The sequence below is a fragment of the Gigantopelta aegis genome, chromosome 6, assembly GCF_016097555.1.
Source record: "Gigantopelta aegis isolate Gae_Host chromosome 6, Gae_host_genome, whole genome shotgun sequence".
Classification (NCBI taxonomy): domain Eukaryota; kingdom Metazoa; phylum Mollusca; class Gastropoda; order Neomphalida; family Peltospiridae; genus Gigantopelta; species Gigantopelta aegis.
This window is the reverse complement of record NC_054704.1, coordinates 4,300,975-4,323,981: the sequence shown is the minus strand read 5'-3', so window position 1 is coordinate 4,323,981 and position 23,007 is coordinate 4,300,975. Positions and strand designations below refer to the sequence as shown.

At 38.4% G+C, this 23,007-nt stretch overlaps 1 protein-coding gene across 1 annotated transcript in view; it reads right to left on the bottom strand.

The window, feature by feature from the left end:
- Positions 1-8,143: 8,143 nt before the first annotated feature.
- LOC121373889 (endoplasmic reticulum metallopeptidase 1-like) overlaps positions 8,144-23,007 on the bottom strand; it is a 39,882-nt gene continuing 25,018 nt past the window's right edge. The window contains exons 12-19 of the mRNA XM_041500687.1: positions 22,179-22,462; positions 18,989-19,169; positions 17,730-17,917; positions 14,416-14,571; positions 13,228-13,430; positions 12,605-12,720; positions 9,004-9,188; positions 8,144-8,568 (exon numbers count right to left, since the gene is read on the bottom strand). Coding sequence (XP_041356621.1) covers positions 8,398-8,568; positions 9,004-9,188; positions 12,605-12,720; positions 13,228-13,430; positions 14,416-14,571; positions 17,730-17,917; positions 18,989-19,169; positions 22,179-22,462 — 1,484 coding nt within the window. The 3' untranslated portion in view covers positions 8,144-8,397. The remainder of the gene's footprint in view (positions 8,569-9,003; positions 9,189-12,604; positions 12,721-13,227; positions 13,431-14,415; positions 14,572-17,729; positions 17,918-18,988; positions 19,170-22,178; positions 22,463-23,007) is intronic.

The window sequence follows — 23,007 nt, the reverse complement described above, 5'->3', positions numbered from 1 at the left end:
CGGCCATCCCATTTTTATAAAACATTTCTAATTCGAGACCTAATTGGAACTGAATTCCAGGTGACTTGTGTGGAAATTTTTATAGTTTTTTTGTTTTTTAACTGCAAAACAAGCATCTCCAGATAGATTTGAGATTGCTAGTGGTCATGTAAACTCGGAAGTTTAGTTCAACAAAGAAAACTGATGTTAGTGGAAGACAAAATTATTTTTCTCCCTTGAACCTTCATGACAAAATCATTTTTGTTCTGTTGGGTGTAAGGAATAGGGGGCAGGATACTCACTTCATGTGTTTGCAATGCAGGATCAAACCATCTCAGAGGATCCATTTAACTGATTGCATTTTTTCTCATTCCAACCAGTACACCACATTTGGTCAAAGGACATGGTATATGCTTTTATGTCTGTGGGAAATTGCATACAAAAAATCCCTTGCTTCATTAGGAAAAATGTAACAGCTTTCCTTTGATGAGTATGTGTGAGAATTATCCAATGTTTGACATCCAATAGCCGATGATTAATTAATTAATGTACTCTAGTTAAACAAAAGAAGTAAACTTTCATTATAATAGATACAGCAGGTGAAAATAAAATTAAAGTGGTTATGAGTACGTCTGGACCAAATAACTTCCGGCTGGGTCAAAGTTCGAGGTGCACCGAACTTTTGATAGAGAAGTGAACACCACAAGTCCTGTGATTGGTTATAAATGTGAGTGTGTTGGTTGTAAAAAATAATAGTTTTATCTGGGTAAAAAAAAAAATGCAATTTTATTTCATCTAGTACCAATGTGTCAAGTAGCCTTTTGCTTGAAACATGTATGGGGTACCTGTAAAAAAAAAGTACTCGAATTTTGTGCGGAACTAGGGTAGTCATAGACGCTACCCATTATCTCAGAAACGAGCAGCTTGACCCCCATTTTTTTCTGATTCACTTTAAGTGTGAGGGGTGGTAGTATTTATATCCGTGGCGTTTATGTCGGTTGATACGTTGCAGGTAGGAGTTTTAGCCACATATGTTACTATTGTCGTCTATGGGATTTGATTTGGTAGTATACACCCTATAGCACATATTCAGTGCATAATAAAAAATATTATGATTTTATTTAATTAAACTATACTGGTTGATTAATTAGCCATCACTCGACCATGCAAGTTCACAATGACCTTGACCTTGACAATAATCTCTGTACATGGCTCTGAATGGAGTTTGAATCAAAGTTAGCACTGAAGAAAAGTTGGTTTTGGCCTATAATTCATACTGTAAAGATTTCAATAATTTCTTTTTACATGGTATTTGACTTGCCATATACAACTGCTCTTAAATATGGTATTATATATAGGCAACCTGAACTAAGATTTTAATAGCAATTTATTTTTATATTAAAAATAGCATGTGCCAATAGTGGGTTAATGTCTTTAGTTTCCATTAACATTGTTAATTGTTTATGTATGAAATTCTGAAAACTCAAATTTGTAAAGAACTTGATTTTTATTGTCATTTTGACATATTTATAGGATGCTAAGTTATATTTTAGACAAAATAGTAGTTTTATGAAAAATGTTAAGTAAATTTGAAGAAAAACTTTACCAAAAACATAATTAAATTTGTTGTCACTATTGTGCCTTCTATTCTTATTTGTACATAACAATAAGGTTGTTAAACATATACTTAGATCTCCAGATCATTTTTTTCTTCTTAATAATCACTTAGTTAGCTCTCATGAAAAGCATTTTGAGTTTATACTAGATTCAGAACCAATGTTTTCAGATTTGATTATCTGCCTTGGATCAAGTTGATAATTTATTTTATTGTTAAAGCTGTATTACCTAATGTTACTAGCTAAATAAAATGCTTGATTACAGATTGTAGGAATACATCTAATATACATATTGTATTCATCCGGATTAGAAAATAATGCAAGAAAATAGATGTTCGGGTAATTTTGTCATTTAAAAATAGTTTTTCTCAGTAATTAATCAAAAATAAATGTGTGAAAGCTGCATGATAATTCCAGATATCACAACTATTAAAACCTCCAACTACAGTAGGCTATAAATAAAATATAGTCAGGAATATTGGTGGCTGCCAATGGTTTTCATGGTTCATTATGAAAATCAGCATGGCCGATGGATTTGAAATTCCCACACCTGGTAACTTGAAGACACCCACACCCAGCATACAGGATTTCCTCCCAACACTAATGTTCAGGACATTAAGTCATTACTTCATACAGGTACAGTCATGTTTGTGTTTCCTTCCTCAGACAGTGTATTTTTTTAATACTGATATTTCTTTGATGTGCCTGTTAAGGTCTTCATAATCTAGGGGTCAATCATGTGCATGTGTTTTAATGGAATTCTTTAAAGGGGTAGAGGTACTCTGACTATCTTTGTTGTCTCTATATATATACCTGAGTACACACACCCAACTGAAAGTAAATATCTTCAGGAGTTTTATTTTAAAACATTTTGTTGTTTAATATGACATATTGCATTTGTACAAAACTATATGCAATATATATGTTTTTTGAGGTGTACATTATATTAGGTTGCACTGTAGAAACAACAGTTTCAGTGAGGTTGTCAGTTTATGTCAGAATACACCAGATCCTGGTTGTCATAAAGACACATATCTGGACACTTTTTGAAAAATGTATGTTATCAGTATAGATAGTACTAGACCAAATAACTTCCGGCTGGGTCAAAGTTCGAGGTGCACCGAACTTTTGATAGAGAAGTGAACACCACAAGTCCTGTGATTGGTTATAAATGTGAGTGTGTTGGTTGTAAAAAATAATAGTTTTATCTGGGTAAAAAAAAAATGCAATTTTATTTCATCTAGTACCAATGTGTCAAGTAGCCTTTTGCTTGAAACATGTATGGGGTACCTGTAAAAAAAAGTACTCTCGAATTTTGTGCGGAACTAGGGTAGTCATAGACGCTACCCGTTATCTCAGAAACGAGCAGCTTGACCCCCATTTTTTTCTGATTCACTTTAAGTGTGAGGGGTGGTAGTATTTATATCCGTGGCGTTTATGTCGGTTGATACGTTGCAGGTAGGAGTTTTAGCCACATATGTTACTATTGTCGTCTATGGGATTTGATTTGGTAGTATACACCCTGTAATGAATGTAACAAAAATGTAATTATTTAATACAAAAACTTGTGTACATTCCTGTTTTCAGATGTGTTACCGTAACACATAATTCATTGTGGTTTCAGTAAAAAAAAATTTGTGAACAACACACAATTCCTCAAACTGCAATGTTTCTAGTCGGTGTAAACACTTTATGGTATTGTAAAACTGTCATAATCTCAGAACTGTGTTATCAACAGTATCACACAGCATGCTGACATTTAATGATTTTAGTCTGTCACAAAGGACAGGAATCACATCAATACTTCGGCACATTTTGTAAACTACAACTATTTGGTTTCTAACAAACGGTTATTTTGACACTTTGGAGAGAGCATGCATGTAACCCCTACTTAACTATACCTAAATAAAAGTAATCTTTCTGCATTTGACATCAAATTCAGTCTACGTTTTAAAAATCATTTTAGACAACTAAAAAGAAGCTCAAATTGGATTTTTAAAACCTAGAAAAATACAGTCTGTGAGAAAGAGACCTAGACAGCGACGAAACCTGCTGTTGCCACATAGGCTACTCCTATGTACATTCCCAGAGAAACCTGCTGTTGCCACATAGGCTACTCCTATGTACATTCCCAGAGAAACCTGCTGTTGCCACACAGGCTACTCCTATGTACATTCCCAGAGAAACCTGCTGTTGCCACATAGGCTACTCCTATGTATAAAGCAGAGAGGGGTGTTTTCTATGCACATTCCCAGAGAAACCTGCTGTTGCCACATAGGCTACTCCTATGCATAAAGCAGAGAGGGGTGTTTTCTATGCACATTCCCAGAGAAACCTGCTGTTGCCACATAGGCTACTCCTATGCATAAAGCAGAGAGGGGTGTTTTCTATGCACATTCCCAGAGAAACCTGCTGTTGCCACATAGGCTACTCCTATGCATAAAGCAGAGAGGGGTGTTTTCTATGCACATTCCCAGAGAAACCTGCTGTTGCCACATAGGCTACTCCTATGCATAAAGCAGAGAGGGGTGTTTTCTATGCACATTCCTAGAGAAAGGACAGTAAACGAGTCTGTGGCAAACATTTGTGGATTTGCATGCTGACAGATCTTCCTGTAGATTCCCAACTGGCCACATCTTTGGACAAGCTTATTGGGGAGTGATGGCATATTTGGGGGCAATTATTGCAGCACCAGGTGGAATGCAATATAAAACTAAACCTACTTTCACCAGAAGATCTTTAGCAATGATTACTAACAATAACCATACACATTCAACGAGAAATATAATCTCTAAAGACTATTGAAGTGTACAAATACATTACTGTAAGGGATGAAGTTAATTAATTGTAAATTAAATAAAATGCTTTGTACATGGTTCAGCTATGTTAAAAATTAGTACAAAAAGTATTTTGAAAGACCTATAAAGAAAAAACATATACATGTATATACCTCTTTTTAACATAAAGATATGAACCGAGCCTGGGGTTATAAAACTAGTCTTCACACAAATATTTAATGATGTCATAGGCATGCAATTTGTCAGGCATTAAAGTATTAGACTTTATTAAAGTCTTGAGTTTAGTCTTAGTCTTAAGTTTTATAAGCACCGGGCCAGGAAGACAATTATCAACAAGAAATATGAATACTGAATATTGCATACAATATGTGAGCATTATCATTCTGTTATTGCACGTAACTGTGTAGCAATCTTTCACTAATTAGTTAAATCATCGTCTGTGGAGTATTTTCATTAAGCTCATCGGACATGAGGAAATCATTATTGCCAGGCACAAATAAATGGGATGAATTTACAAAGCCAGTGTTTTCTTAAATGCATTTTAAATACATGTAGTTACATGTGGGTACTTCAAAAACAGGCTCTGTAAATACATGTAGTTACATTTGGGTACAACAAAAACAGGCTCTGTAAATACATGTAGTTACATGTGGGTACAACAAAAACAGGCTCTGTAAATTCAGCCCATTGTGTTTAAGTTCACTCAGATCCATTCAATTTGATTATCTTTACCATTCAAATTGCATGCAAGTCAAAATATCATTAAAGCTTTGTTTCAAACCATGTGTTTTACAGTGTCAAGTCTTATGGTTGCCATTGTAACAAAATAGCAACTTGTTTTATCAAGGGAGGGAGGGGTAATAAAAGCCATTTTGTTTAGTTCCCAACAAATGTTGAAGATTACACAATCAGAAGTAAAATTCACATGGTTATAGTCCTTCCAGGGAACGTCGTTTTACTGTGGTATGTACTACAACTTATTTATTATTTCTAAGCAGATTGTTTTCTAAATTGTATACAAAAATAGTGGAGGTTTTTTTTGTTGTTATTTCCAAAACACTTTTACATTTTTCTTACGTCAAATCAAACTGAAATTATTTACTGTTGGAGCTGGGAAGGACTATAGATATGTAAACAATTACTATTTCAAGCTCGTCATGTTTGAACAGAAATGCCACCCAGTGATGGACTGACCATACACTTTGAAGTGGGCTGTGTCAAACGAGAATAACCAGTTACTGCCATAACATACTGGCTTTATCCAATGAAGGTTAGAATGGTTAATGCCACGAGGCTGTGATTTAGATCATATCGAGTAACTGGTTATTTTATTTATCCTGCAATCCAACAGGAACAGTCGGGGCGGAAAATCATTATTTATTCCAGTTTTTGTACATAAAATCAAATACCATCAACCTAGCAAGGATTTTTGTAGTATGTAAGATATATGAAATTATTGCCTGTAAGACACTCGCTATATTTTGTCACATTCAAAAAGCATTTCAAACTCTTAATTAATAAATAAATATATATGTTTTGTATCTTTATCAAGACACAAAACATTATTTGTATATACTGTACTGAAAAGAATGATTTAAAGACTTATATATAAATACTCTAGTTGAGTTCCTGGATCCGCCCCAGGACTGAAACCTTACAGACTATACGAGATCTGAGATCATTAGAGTGCTTCATCATGCTTTTAACACTAATAATTCTACCGCCTCACTTCATTCTCCACTGGGAAAGGGAAGACATATTTTCTTAATGACACCTCGACACATTTTAAACTACAGCTATTTAGTGTCCAATTGGTTATTGCTACCAGGTAACTCGTAAACGTAACTTAGTTGGATGTAAATCTACAATTTAACACTCATCGAATAAAAAAAAAAACACACATTAGAAACGATGGCTACCGGGTAAATAACAAATGCGCAAAACGCAATTTCGTTTGTCGTCTGCTAACAATAACATCGCGAACGGCGAACCATGACATTTGGTATTGGTGAGGATCCGTGTTTTGGTACGAACTTGAGGATATTTCTTAAAAAGGAAAAGATAACTCAGGAGAAATTGGCCGAGTCGAAAACATCCATTCGATCACCAACAAAAATATGTTAAATCCGTGGGCGTTCACCATCGCAAACTGCTTCAATTATTGGAAATACTGCCAGTTTCCATAAATAATAGTAAATAACGGTGATCATGCTTGATTTATTATATGTACACGACTTACGTGCAGCGTTAGTTGTAACCAGAGGCACTCTTATATTTACGTCCAACTTTACACGTAACTTACGTTTTCGTTGTTTCGTGAATAGCTCTTCAGTCTTAGATTTACGTTTACGTGTAAAACTAGGCTTACGATGTTTTGTGAATATGGATGTGTCATAGGTACAAACTGATCAATCCTACAATCCCTCACAACTCCGGTTAACACTTTACCACTGAGCTACAACTCTTCCCATTTCCAACTGGTAAATGAGTTTTCAGGTTTTAAAAATATTACCATTTTATGGTATGAACAGTTATATAATCAATTGTAACAAAACAAAATCTAAAGACTAATAAATTTCAATTCCTAATATACATTCTAATGTTAACATATATAAATCTGATTAATGTAAACAACAAACTGAAAATAAATCTGACATACATTATTTTGCTAAAAATATATAAATCTGATTTAAATAATCCACAAAGTAAATAAACTTAAGATAGAGTACAACAAAAACAACTCTCACAAATCACATGTAAGATATTATTAACAAATCACATGTAAGATATTATTAACAAATCATATGTAAGATATTATTAACAAAATCACATGTAAGATATTATTAACAAAATCACATGTAAGATATTATTAACAAAATCACATGTAATGTATTATTAACAAAATCACATGTAAGATATTATTAACAAAATCACATGTAATGTATTATTAACAAAATCACATGTAAAATATTAGTAACAAATCACATGTAATGTATTATTAACAAAATCACATGTAAGATATTATTAACAAATCACATGTAATGTATTATTAACAAAATCACATGTAAGATATTATTAACAAAATCACATGTAATGTATTATTAACAAAATCACATGTAAGATATTAGTAACAAATCACATGTAAGATATTAGTAACAAATCACATGTAAGATATTATTAACAAATCACATGTAAGATATTAGTAACAAAATCACATGTAAGATATTAGTAACAAATCACATGTAAGATATTAGTAACAAATCACATGTAAGATATTAGTAACAAATCACATGTAAGATATTATTAACAAAATCACATGTAAGATATTAGTAACAAATCACATGTAAGATATTAGTAACAAAATCACATGTAAGATATTAGTAACAAAATCACATGTAAGATATTAGTAACAAAATCACATGTAAGATATTAGTAACAAATCACATGTAAGATATTAGTAACAAATCACATGTAAGATATTATTAACAAATCACATGTAAGATATTAGTAACAAATCACATGTAAGATATTAGTAACAAAATCACATGTAAGATATTAGTAACAAATCACATGTAAGATATTACTAACAAATCACATGTAAGATATTAGTAACAAATCACATGTAAGATATTAGTAACAAATCACATGTAAGATATTACTAACAAATCACATGTAAGATATTAGTAACAAATCACATGTAAGATATTAGTAACAAAATCACATACAAATGCACAATTATACTAAAATAAACACACAAAAAAAGACTAACAACAAATATAATTGAAGTAATTAAAAAAACAAACATTGTCACATACACAGTAAAAACCAATCTGAACAAAAGTCATGGGTATGCATAGAGGAGTAAATGGTTCTAAGTGTGTAGTGTTGTTAAAACTGGTACATGTCGTAAGTGGCGACCCACGACACGAACACGGTCCACAGTGCTGTTAAAACTGGTACATGTCGTAAGTGGCAACCCACGACACGAACACGGTCCAGTGTCATTAAAATTGGTACATGTCGTAAGTGGCGACCCACGATACGAACACCGTCCAAGGCGGCAGTTTTTCTGTGAACGACAGCAGCGCTGGGGTGACCTTCTTCTCTCCGTGCAAGTAGTGACCCGAGAACGCAATGTCAACTATCGGCTCTGACTTCGAACGTCTGCGATCAACCTGTTAAATATGTATTATGGCATTTTAAAAAAACATTTTTTATGTTTTACATATTGTTACTTTAAGCTTCATAATATCAACTTAAAAATAAAATGTCATGCTAAATTAATGTTACAAATGTGAGGGCTGTTTGTTATAAAAGACCAGACCTTCGCTTCGCTTCGCTTCTGAATACTCCATATTTTCTAAATATTTAAACTCTTTTGCCGATATACAGAGTGCAAAATTAGACTAGTTCTCCCAAATTAATGTCACTGAACTGGACTCTTTTATCATGCCAGTTTACACAGAAATCCATATTATAAAGAGTCCACTGTATATGATAACATAAGATATTAATAAATAAAATACAAATTGCTGGTTACAAAACTTTAAACTAAAGAATCAGTTCACAATTTTTGTTTATACACCAAATGTTAACAGATATTGTCTTACATGAAATTCCACAAAGAACTCCCACACTCGGGGCGGACCTTCGCCGTGGGCGTAGTACAGGAAGTAGGTGGTCTGGTTGAAGATGGGCTCAGTTTTTGATGGTTTAGGGTACCCGCTACCCATGGACCAGCGCTTGAGTGACACACCGGACCGAGGGGAGATGTAGCAACTTCGGTGGTTTGGACCTGGAAATAGTACAAGTGATGAAATCACATTCCTCTAACAACTTCGGTGGTTTGGACCTGGAAATAGTACAAGTGATGAAATCACATTCCTCTAACAACTTTGGTGGTTTGAATCTGGCAATAGTACAAGTGATGAAATCACATTCCTCTAACAACTTCGGTGGTTTGGACCTGGCAATAGTACAAGTGATGAAATCACATTCCTCTAACAACTTCGGTGGTTTGGACCTGGAAATAGTACAAGTGATGAAATCACATTCAAGTGATGAAATCACATTCCTCTAACAACTTCGGTGGTTTGGACCTGGCAATAGTACAAGTGATGAAATCACATTCCTCTAACAACTTCGGTGGTTTGGACCTGGCAATAGTACAAGTGATGAAATCACATTCCTCTAACAACTTCGGTGGTTTGGACCTGGAAATAGTACAAGTGATGAAATCACATTCAAGTGATGAAATCACATTCCTCTAACAACTTCGGTGGTTTGGACCTGGCAATAGTACAAGTGATGAAATCACATTCCTCTAACAACTTCGGTGGTTTGGACCTGGCAATAGTACAAGTGATGAAATCACATTCTTCTGCTGTTGTAGACATAAAACAAGTGTGAGTTGCTCAACTACACAGATCTTACAGAATGTTTAGAAAGGAAAGGAATATTTGTCTACTGACATCTCAGCACATTTTAACTACAGCTAACTGATGTCTAACATGGTTATTTCAGAATCTGTTCACACAGACCTAGAAAACCTGTTGTCATCTAACAGATGACTCCAACAAAAAAGGAGCATGGGATCGTTTGTTTGCACTAACTCATCAAGACGAAAAACCCAGTCCACTGAGGGTAAGTAATCCTATAAGCCTTCACGCCTCCGATAACCACATTACCACTGAGCCACAGCACCATCTACAGACTGGTGACTACAAAACTGTTTACAAGACACCTTTCGTACACACCACAATACACTAACACATTTAAATAATTAACTTCTGTTATTTCTTAAATGTCTCGAAATTATTGGTATAAAATATATGCAATCCAAGCTCCTAATTGTATCCAATGGATGTTTCAGCAATGTATGTCCATACATGGGGGGCAATGTATGTCCATACATGGGGGGGGGGAGGGAGAGGTGTAAACATCAAATGTACAAAATGTGTACAAGGAGATGTAAAACATCTATTTTGTGTGAACATACTTTATGGATGGCCCCTTACAAGTAGCTTACAAAATCAACCTTCATGCAGAATGTACTCACCACCAACTGTAACATTGAGTCTTACAGTGCCAGACGAGAGGGTAGAATGTACTCACCAGTAACCTCAACATTGAGTCTTACAGTGCCAGACGAGAGGGTAGAATGTATTCACCAGTAACCTCAACATTGAGTCTTACAGTGTCAGAGGAGAGGGAAGAATATACTCACCAGTAACCTCAACATTGAGCCTTACACTGTCAGAGGAGAGGGTAGACTGTACTCGCCAGTAACCTCGAGGGTGAGCCTTACACCATCAGACAAGAGAGTACAATACACTCACCAGTAACCTCAACATTCAGTCTTATAGTGTCAGAGGAGAGGGAAGAATGTACTCACCAGTAATCTCAACATTGAGTCTTACAGTGTCAGAGGAGAGGGAAGAATGTACTCACCAGTAACCTCAACATTGAGTCTTACAGTGTCAGAGGAGAGGGAAGAATGTACTCACCAGTAACCTCAACATTGAGCCTTACACTGTCAGAGGAGAGGGTAGACTGTACTCACCAGTAACTTCGAGGGTGAGCCTTACACCGTCAGACAAGAGAGTACAATACACTCACCAGTAACCTCAACATTCAGTCTTATAGTGTCAGAGGAGAGGGAAGAATGTACTCTCCAGTAACCTCAACATTGAGTCTTACAGTGTCAGAGGAGGGGGAAGAATATACTCACCAGTAACCTCAACATTGAGTCTTACAGTGTCAGAGGAGAGGGAAGAATGTACTCACCAGTAACCTCAAGGGTGAGCCTTACTCTGTCAGAGGAGAGGGTAGACTGTACTCGCCAGTAACCTCGAGGGTGAGCCTTACACCGTCAGACAAGAGAGTACAATACACTCACCAGTAACCTCAAATGAGTCTTAGAGTGTCACCAGTAACCTCAACATTGAGTCTTACAGTGTCAGAGGAGAGGGAAGAATGTACTCACCAGTAACCTCAACATTGAATCTTACAGTGTCAGAGGAGAGGGAAGAATGTACTCACCAGTAACCTCAAGGGTGAGCCTTACCCTGTCAGTGGAGAGGGTAGACTGTACTCGCCAGTAACCTCGAGGGTGAGCCTTACACCGTCAGACAAGAGAGTACAATACACTCACCAGTAACCTCAACATTGAGTCTTAGAGTGTCAGAGGAGAGGGAAGAATGTACTCACCAGTAACCTCAACATTGAGTCTTACAGTGTCAGACAAGAGGAAAGAATGTACTCACCAGTAACCTCAACATTGAGTCTTACAGTGTCAGAGGAGAGGGAAGAATGTACTCACCAGTAACCTCAAGGGTGAGCCTTACACTGCCAGAGGAGAGGGTAGACTGTACTCGCCAGTAACCTCGAGGGTGAGCCTTACACCGTCAGACAAGAGAGTACAATACACTCACCAGTAACCTCAACATTGAGTCTTACACTGTCAGAGGAGAGGGTAGACTACTCGCCAGTAACCTCAACATTGAGCCTTACACCATCAGAGGAGAGGGTAGACTGTACTCACCAGTAACCTCAACATTGAGTCTTACAGTGTCAGAGGAGAGGGTAGACTGTACTCGCCAGTAACCTCAACATTGAGCCTTACACCATCAGAGGAGAGGGTAGACTGTACTCACTAGTAACCTCAACATTGAGCCTTACACCATCAGAGGAGAGGGTAGAATGTACTCACCAGTAACCTCAAGGGTGAGCCTTACACTGTCAGAGGAGAGGATAGACTGTACTCACCAGTAACCTCAACATTGAGTCTTACACCATCAGAGGAGAGGGTAGAATGTATTCACCAGTAACCTCAAGGGTGAGCCTTACACTGTCAGAGGAGAGGGTAGCATGTACTCACCAGTAACCTCAAGGGTGCGTCTTACACTGTCAGAGGAGAGGGTAGACTGTACTCACCAGTAATCTCAACATTGAGCTTTACACCATCAGAGGAGGGTAGACTACCCACCAGTAACCTCAACATTGAGTCTTACAGTGTTAGAGGAGAGGGAAGAATGTACTCACCAGTAACCTCAAGGGAGAGACTTACACTGTCAGAGGAGAGGGTAGACTGTACTCACCAGTAACCTCAACATTGAGTCTTACAGTGTCAGAGGAGAGGGTAGAATGTACTCACCAGTAACCTCAAGGGTGAGACTTACACCATCAGAGGAGAGGACAGAATATACTCACCAGTAACCTCAAGTGTGAGCCTCACAGTGTCAGACGAGAGTTGTTCTTTCTTTAGAGACTTGATTGAAAACCGGTCGGTCAGGTTGAGTGGAGGAGCAGGCACGTCAACACAGTGTCTACAAAAATCAAACATGCTTATCAGTGAGGTAGCCCACATGGTGGGGACGATGGGTTTCCTCTCTCATTAATTCGCATGGCAAGTTACATGCCCTGGATGGCAATCTTAGCTGGATATAATCATGGTCTGTAGCAGGGAAACCTTTTCAGATGTGGCAAACCAAATCATACAGAGTAAAATGTCAGCGGCTCTCGAAATTGCAGTCAAAGTTCACAGTTAAATGTAACCCTTTTAAAGAATCCAATTTCTCATCTTTTAACTATATGCATTTTTGTATATATGTATCCCACTCCAAGACCTTATATGTTCATGATTTACAGCAGAATGTCACTACACAGTACAAATTATTCAGTCTGGTTACTTGTTGGTACTGTGATGGTAAATAATTCATGGATTTTAATCTATAAGCATTAGTTTCAGTCAAATGTCTTTGAAAGTGGAACTATATATTTCTAGATGTCAAAAGTAGACATATGTGAGACACAAGTAAAGAACTGTTTTGTACCCCGGCTGATACATGGACACTACAGGAAGTGTGTATGGCCGGCCACAGTATGCTCCCTCACACCGGACAGGAAAGGCATCCTTGAACACTTCTGGGGCGTACTTCTCAATCGACTTAATACCATGGTAGTCAAACGGAATGTACCATATGGATGATGCATTCTTATATTCCCTGTCGATGTTGTGAAACCGACGGTCTATATGCTGGAAAGTAAAGTAAATGATTATTAATCAAACACAAACATTACATTAAAGTGCAACAGACATTTTCTGTTAGTTTTTATTCTGACAATCTGACAATCCACTAAAATAACAAAAACATTAAGAAATTTCTTCAGTAGTAATATAATTTTAAGTTTTGGTTAATCAATATGATACATTATAATTGAGGGCAAAACAATTTTTAATGGATATTCTCTTTTGACTGTACAAAATATTATTGTAATATACCCACTAGACAATATTCCCTTTAAACAGTTTATTAAACCAAACAATGAATTAAGATATATTTCTACACTATTACATTTTCCTATATTTATATATATGTCAACAACAAATTTAACATAAAAAAGTAAATTTTAGACAGAAAAAGAAGACAGGAAATGCATCTCTTATTTATTACACAATGTTTTTTAACAGTAAAAGAAAGAAAGAAAGAAATGTTTTATTTAACGACGCACTCAACACATTTTATTTACGGTTATATGGCGTCAGACATATGGTTAAGGACCACACAGATTTTGAGAGGAAACCCGCTGTCGCCACTACATGGGCTACTCTTTCCAATTAGCAGCAAGGGATCTTTTATTTACGCTTCCCACAGGCACGATAGCACAAACCATGGCCTTTGTTGAACCAGTTATGGATCACTGGTCAGTGCAAGTGGTTTACACCTACCCATTGAGCCTTGCGGAGCACTCACTCAGGGTTTGGAGTCGGTATCTGGATTAAAAATCCCATGCCTTGACTGGGATCTGAACCCAGTACCTACCAGCCTGTAGACCGATGGCCTAAACACGATGCCACTAAGGCTGTTTTTTTAACAGTAAGGTACAAGATAAAAGTAACTGTATATATAATAAAAAAGAAAACATAGATATGTTGGTTTTTTGTGTTTTTTAATCTGTAATAATGATTTGTATATTGCCTGTCACAGCACCCAAAGATATACACAGGAAAAAGCACTCACTAAAAACATAGCTCTCTGTTGTGAGGATACAACTCTGTCTGCTGTAAACGGGAATCCAAGCGGCGTCAAGAAGACAGCTGCTATACCGACTAGAGAGATGGTTACCATGGCAACCACAACCTGAGACATTCTGCGAGATATGTAGACTAACCCAATCTACAATAAATAACCAAATCGGAACTTGACTGTATTCATCTGTTTAACAAATTCTACTTACAGCATAAATTAAAAAAAACCCAGAGGTACATGTTTAAATAGGGTACATACTACACAATCAAACATGTGTATATCAAAAGGTACTGTTTATAGAGGTGGCGATCTGAACCAATATACAATGTATATTTGATTGATACGGTTACAAGAACAACGTCAATAAAGTTCATGTCAAAATATGGAAACATCCTTACTGGCAAGTTGTATCATAAATGTATTGAAACATATAAAACAGTATAACCTAAAAACACTGACATAATACTCATAGGAAAAACTACTTACATGAGGTGATATACAGAGTATGACTGAGAAAGGTGACATAATACTGATAGGAAAAACTACTTACGTGAGGTGATATAAAGAGTACGATTGAATACTGATAGGAAAAACTACTTACATGAGGTGATATACAGAGTACGATTGAATACTGATAGGAAAAACTACTTACATGAGGTGATATACAGAGTATGACTGAGAAAGCGGACATAATACTGATAGGAAAAACTACTTACATGAGGTGATATACAGAGTATGACTGAGAAAGCGGACATAATACTGATAGGAAAAACTACTTACATGAGGTGATATACAGAGTATGACTGAGAAAGGTGACATAATGCTGATAGGAAAAACTACTTACGTGAGGTGATATAAAGAGTACGATTGAATACTGATAGGAAAAACTACTTACATGAGGTGATATACAGAGTACGATTGAATACTGATAGGAAAAACTACTTACATGAGGTGATATACAGAGTATGACTGAGAAAGCGGACATAATACTGATAGGAAAAACTACTTACATGAGGTGATATACAGAGTATGACTGAGAAAGGTGACATAATGCTGATAGGAAAAACTACTTACGTGAGGTGATATACAGAGTATGACTGAGAAAGGTGACATAATGCTGATAGGAAAAACTACTTACATGAGGTGATATACAGAGTATGACTGAGAAAGCGGACATAATACTGATAGGAAAAACTACTTACATGAGGTGATATACAGAGTATGACTGAGAAAGCGGACATAATACTGATAGGAAAAACTACTTACATGAGGTGATATACAGAGTATGACTGAGAAAGGTGACATAATGCTGATAGGAAAAACTACTTACGTGAGGTGATATACAGAGTATGACTGAGAAAGCGGACATAATACTGATAGAAAAAACTACTTACATGAGGTGATATACAGAGTATGACTGGGAAAGCGGACATAATACTGATAGGAAAAACTGCTTACATGAGGTGATATACAGAGTATGACTGAGAAAGCAAACATAATACTGATAGAAAAAACTACTTACCAGCGGTTGCAAAACGAAGTACTAGTAGGTGTTGGAACTGACAGAGTAGGAGTTGGGGTTTTATCAAGAGCTACAGACACTCAGTAATTGGGGCACGGGGGGGGGGGCTCTATGGGCCGGAGTCTATTAACACCACAGACGTGCAGTGTAGGTCTAGTCCACTTGTAATGCATATAGTTGGTGAATTTGTTGGCCCAAGAATAGAACAAGTATGACTCAGTGGTTTTCCATTAAAAAAAAAACTATTTTCCATTTCATGCTTTTGTAAATTCCACTTCATTTCCATTTCAGACTACAACATGTAATTAACAATTGAACTAACACAAGTTGTGACAAATTAAAGGGTCTGAAAACTGACTGGCATTGACATGCATTGCTATTTGTCAGTAAATCAAAGTAAGCCTACGTATTAGTAGCAAAAAATCACATCAGGAGCAAAGGCTACAATTATAATAACTACATAAAGCATGATTTTCCAACAATTAAGTGCAATCCTTTATTCAACAGGGGCTTAGGGTTCACAAAACATAAACATTTATTTCATCATCTCTTTGACAGTCTAACATCGTCTGCAAATTGAAGTATGCGCATGACACAGTGGAAATAAAGTAACATTGCAACGTTCAGCCAGCCGTTTTTTTGCTAAACGTTTGCAAACATATTTTGACTGGTGGTTCCCGAAATGGTCATATAGTTTAATGTGTAGCGTAAAAATCTGTCTTCCAAGACAAGCGTTAGCGACAAACCGCTGGCTAAACTTACTCCTGGAAAAAAACTTGTCCCATCTGCACAGACGCAATAGACTAAACAGTAAACCAGCCCCAAGTTCAACCAGCAAACGTTTCGCTAACATATTTGATTGGTTCCCAATGTGACCATTTGTTTTACCGTGAAGTGCATAATCCACTCTAGCGTTTGCCAATAGTACTGTGCACGGGTCAACCGTCAGTTTTACAGTGTGTGGCAATAGTAAAATAGTAAATTAATTTTTTTAACTTCGCAGAAAATCGTAATTCAGTTTCCAAATGTAAATTCCATTTCACAAGGGGAATTCCATCCATTTTCTGCTATCGCGGAAACTCACTGGGTCTAGTGTGCTCATAAATCAAAACAAAATATATTTTAAAAACAAAGGCAATGACCAGTAATGGACGTTGTATTCGTGGGAAACTCAAAGTTTTCCTGAAGAAATTAACCCCTAGCAGCCGAGCTATACATTCAGACAAGAACCAAGAAAATATGAACTGGAGTCTGAGCAACTGTGGCAAAAATAGACGTCGGAAATGAGGGTAGTAAACGTTGTATGCGACGCCTTGTTTTGCAACCACTGCTTACATGAGGTGATATACAGAGTATGACTGAGAAACGTGACATAATACTGATAGGAAAAACTACTTACATGAGGTGATATACAGAGTATGACCGAGAAAGCGGACATAATACTGATAGAAAAAACTACTTACATGAGCTGATATACAGAGTATGACTGAGAAAGGTGACATAATACTGATACGAAAAACTACTTACGTGAGGTGATATAAAGAGTATGACTGAGAAAGGTGACATAATACTGATAGGAAAAACTACTTACATGAGCTGATATACAGAGTATGACTGAGAAAGCTAACATAATGCTGATAGGAAAAACTACTTACATGAGCTGATATACAGAGTATGACTGAGAAAGGTGATATAATGCTGATAGGAAAAACTACTTACATGAGCTGATATACAGAGTATGACTGAGAAAGGTGACATAATACTGATAGGAAAAACTACTTACGTGAGGTGATATACAGAGTATGACTGAGAAAGCGGACATAATACTGATAGGAAGGTCTGGCATGACGGCCGGAAGTCGGCCCATGATGGGCGTGAACAGCTGGAAGATGGTGATGGTGAGGTACAGAGTGTACACAGCAGGGATTAATACTGTCATCAGGCTGACCGCAACAACACCTTGTGTATTGGCTGCAAATGGAAAACATAGAAACAAAACTAGAACAATATCACAGAGAAGAAGTATTATTGAGGGAATGGTTATTGTTCACTGACCCGTCTGGACCTGTCATTTGTTCCATCCAGAGGTAGATCATGAAAAACATGCACCAGTCTACAGAAATTGTATTGATACAGTCAATCAGGCTGTGAATTTAGCAGAACTCTGTGCTTCCACGAGTCCCAGATTTTGGGTCGGAAGTGTAATATTATAAGACGGAATCCCAAAACATCTATACTGAATCATATTATTGATGCTGGCAGAATCCTAAACAAAATTCCCAAATTCAATGCCTGTGTAGTGTGTAGCATTACGTAAGTAACCAATATGATATACTTCAAATCAATGTTTCTATGTTTGGGGAGGGTTTTATTTTTTTAATTATTATTTTGGGGGTTTTTTTATCCCACTGCCCCCTTTCCTTTCTCTCCTTTGGAATTCCATCTCATTTCTTTCCAATCTGGCAACTCCTATCTTTCAACATCTTTTGCTGTCCATGTCCACATCCTAGTCCTTGTTTCTCTAACTGCAACAGGTGCTTGTCTCTTGTGGCTATTCATGCCACACACCTGCCATTCCCCATCAGCGTTTAGCTGTGGCCTTAGTCTGACCACTTCGGGGAGTGTTCAGTAGTAAGTTACTTCTGGCATTGTTAAGAGGATCTTGTAACCACTTACTATACACCCTTACTACCGGCGGTCGTTAGTCAGACTAGTGCCATGGGTCAGACCAGCTTTATTAGCGGCAGAGGACAGGGATGCCAGGTGAGTGCAGGGAAATACACAGAGACTGCACCCGTGGAGGACGTTGAGACAGGTAGACGATGGTGTGGACAGCTCATCTATATTGAATCATGTATGCTATAACAAGTGTACACAACTGGCTATTCTAAGAGCCTGATTGTCATGATATAAAAACTACCTACATACAACATACAAAAAATATTAACACCGAAGCACAAACAAAACCTATTAATAGTACATTTAATGGAAAAAGTACCTTAAAAACAAGATGACATGCAGTGGAATTGATTGAAACTGTACCTGGTGAGCCATTTGTTAGCAGCTTGGTCAAAACACTTCGTATGAACACCGGACAGATAACCCACAGCAGAGCAATATACGCTGACATGATGCCGTTGTAGGTGAACAGGGCGAGAACAACGGTCCACACCAACAGGTTAGCTTCAAAGTACAGACTCTCAACCTGCCACACGTCAGAGTGCTGCAACAACAAACACTGCAACATTAGTCTAATTCACGACGCCAGACTCATGTGAAGATAGTTTATATTTCATGGAGTGTATAGTCTAACATTACAATACCACTTGAATCATACTTTGTATACCGAGTAATGGAAATACACATGATTTTCACATGATGTTATAATTTATTTGGGGGCGGGGGAGGAGAAGAAATTTGGCCTCATATTCAAAAGATATACAGAACAAGAATTCAGTAAAATTAAATGTCTTGCACACCATAAATTTATTTAGTGTCACTGATGGTTGCATCTACATATCTCAATGCATGTTTAAAAAAACCCTTAAATTAAGCTTTAAATTTAATAAAGCTCTTTTTTTTAACATGTATTGATATGAACATTCACAGATGTAACTGTAAAGCCAGTTTCAATGATCTAGACCTTTTCAGAAATGGAGATAAATGCTCATTTTTAATATTAAGCCACTGTCACGGGGATTCTATAATTCCCGTAACTGAATAAAACACGATTATCAAAATATCTCTCCTAACTGTATATCTATTAGATCTCTCTGTAACAGGCAGTTAAACCCTAGTATGGCTCGTCTCTAGGTATGATCAGAGATACGATCTTATATAAAGTATATATTATTATAGCACGTTAATTCTCTAGAAAACACAACAAAAACACAATACACTTTGGAATCTGTATTAATCTACGCTGACAAATGTACAGCCGTAGTAGTTAATTAATAACAGCAATAATAACAACCCAGAACTGATCACTTAATTAGTTAATCTCTAGGTGTCTAGTTACACAATATGCGAATCACTTTACCGTTACACCACACCCACACGTGTGATAATTGAGAAACGCTTCCAGGAGAAGTTAATTAATAAAGGAATTACAACACCATTCCTAACTGGTTAATTTTTAATTAACCCTTACTACTCGTTCAGTAACGTGTGATAATTTAGAAACGCTTCCAGGGGAACTTAATTAATAAAGGAATTACAGCTCTATTCCTAACGGGTTAATTTTTAATTAACCCTTACTACTCGTTCAGTAACCTTGTAACACAGAATTAATACTGGTACCGATCACAATAAAGACAATAACCTACAGTGTACCTAGGTCTTCTAGGATGACTGGCTAAGCTTTATATTACCAAATACTCGTATAATGTTAGAACAAGTCTACGATTTACTTCGTCAGATGACCGAAGACACTGTCTAAAGAATATTGGTATAATACAGTATTAAAATATTTAAAAGTCACATCAATCACATCAAGGTTATACACAGAGCAGAAATAATATATTTACCAGTCCAAACGGACAACGTTCCCCCTGGACGCTTTCCAAATGTTTCTCCTCGATATCTCTAAAACACTAGCTATTTATTATAAATCAGGATTTTGCCTGGGGGTACAAGGCGGTACCTCACGTATCATCTCATATTCTACCTCTACTAGAGTCGGTATATTTCTCTCTGATCGTCAGTCTGGCTGTCGCCAACCGCGAGCAATCTCCTGGCCATAAACAGCACTACCGGAGATATTACGTAACTACTAGCCACATGGCCTCCGCACCTGGCTGGGTGTGTATTAAGCGTACCGATCGAGGACCGTTGTGCAGAAGTATTACGTAACAAGTTGCCCATCTGGGCTACGGGCAATGAAACTGCACACAGCCCTCTAACACAATTAAAATCGCCACAGGCGAAACAAATTTAAGAGCATGTACCGTCACAACCACCATCAGACAATTCATACTTATACTTTGCCTTTTTCGTAAATGTAAAAATAAAAACATATTACACGTGTGTCAGGTTAGTGTATATGTCAAACTCTGCATTACAAAATAACACTTCTCAGATTATATCTGATACGAGACCTCAAAAAGATCTGTGACATATTTTGGGAAAGACACCTGCAGCTTTAAATGATGAATAATAAATCTGTGACTTGCCTTGTACACAGTGTGTTTGAGTAGGAGGTGGAACACCAGCCCCCCCCCCCCCCCCCCCCCCCCCCCCCCCGCAGTCCCAATAACAGATACTTGCCTTGTACACAGTGTGTTTGAGTAGGAGGTGGAACGCCAGCCCGCCCACAGCCCCCAATAACAGATACTTGCCTTGTACACAGCGTGTTTGAGTAGCAGGTGGAACACCAGCCCCCCCCCCCCCCCCCCCCCGCAGTCCCAATAACAGATACTTGCCTTGTACACAGTGTGTTTGAGTAGGAGGTGGAACGCCAGCCCGCCCACAGCCCCCAATAACAGATACTTGCCTTGTACACAGTGTGTTTGAGTAGCAGGTGGAACACCAGCCCGCCCACAGCCCCCAATAACAGATACTTGCCTTGTACACAGTGTGTTTGAGTAGGTGGAACACCAGCCCCCCCCCCCCCCCCCCCCCCCCCCCGCAGTCCCAATAACAGATACTTGCCTTGTACACAGTGTGTTTGAGTAGGAGGTGGAACGCCAGCCCGCCCACAGCCCCCAATAACAGATACTTGCCTTGTACACAGTGTGTTTGAGTAGCAGGTGGAACGCCAGCCCCCCCCCCCCTCCCCCGCAGTCCCAATAACAGATACTTGCCTTGTACACAGTGTGTTTGAGTAGGAGGTGGAACACCAGCCCGCCCACAGCCCCCAATAACAGATACTTGCCTTGTACACAGTGTGTTTGAGTAGCAGGTGGAACACCAGCCCGCCCACAGCCCCCAATAACAGATACTTGCCTTGTACACAGTGTGTTTGAGTAGCAGGTGGAACACCAGCCCGCCCACAGCCCCCAATAACAGATACTTGCCTTGTACACAGTGTGTTTGAGTAGGAGGTGGAACACCAGCCCGCCCACCCCCCCAATAACAGATACTTGCCTTGTACACAGTGTGTTTGAGTAGCAGGTGGAACACCAGCCCGCCCACAGCCCCCAATAACAGATACTTGCCTTGTACACAGTGTGTTTGAGTAGGAGGTGGAACACCAGCCCCCCCCCCCCCCCCGCAGTCCCAATAAGATACTTGCCTTGTACACAGTGTGTTTGAGTAGGAGGTGGAACACCAGCCCGCCCACAGCCCCCAATAACAGATACTTGCCTTGTACACAGTGTGTTTGAGTAGCAGGTGGAACACCAGCCCGCCCACAGCCCCCAATAACAGATACTTGCCTTGTACACAGTGTGTTTGAGTAGGAGGTGGAACGCCAGCCCGCCCACAGCCCCCAATAACAGATACTTGCCTTGTACACAGTGTGTTTGAGTAGGAGGTGGAACGCCAGCCCGCCCACAGCCCCCAATAACAGATACTTGCCTTGTACACAGTGTGTTTGAGTAGGAGGTGGAACACCAGCCCCCCCCCCCCCCCCCCCGCAGTCCCAATAAGATACTTGCCTTGTACACAGTGTGTTTAAGTAGGAGGTGGAACACCAGCCCGCCCACAGCCCCCAATAACAGATACTTGCCTTGTACACAGTGTGTTTGAGTAGGTGGAACACCAGCCCCCCCCCCCCCCCCCGCAGTCCCAATAACAGATACTTGCCTTGTACACAGTGTGTTTGAGTAGGAGGTGGAACGCCAGCCCGCCCACAGCCCCCAATAACAGATACTTGCCTTGTACACAGTGTGTTTGAGTAGGAGGTGGAACACCAGCCCCCCCCCCCCCCCCCCGCAGTCCCAATAAGATACTTGCCTTGTACACAGTGTGTTTGAGTAGGAGGTGGAACACCAGCCCGCCCACAGCCCCCAATAACAGATACTTGCCTTGTACACAGTGTGTTTGAGTAGGTGGAACACCAGCCCCCCCCCCCCCCCCCGCAGTCCCAATAACAGATACTTGCCTTGTACACAGTGTGTTTG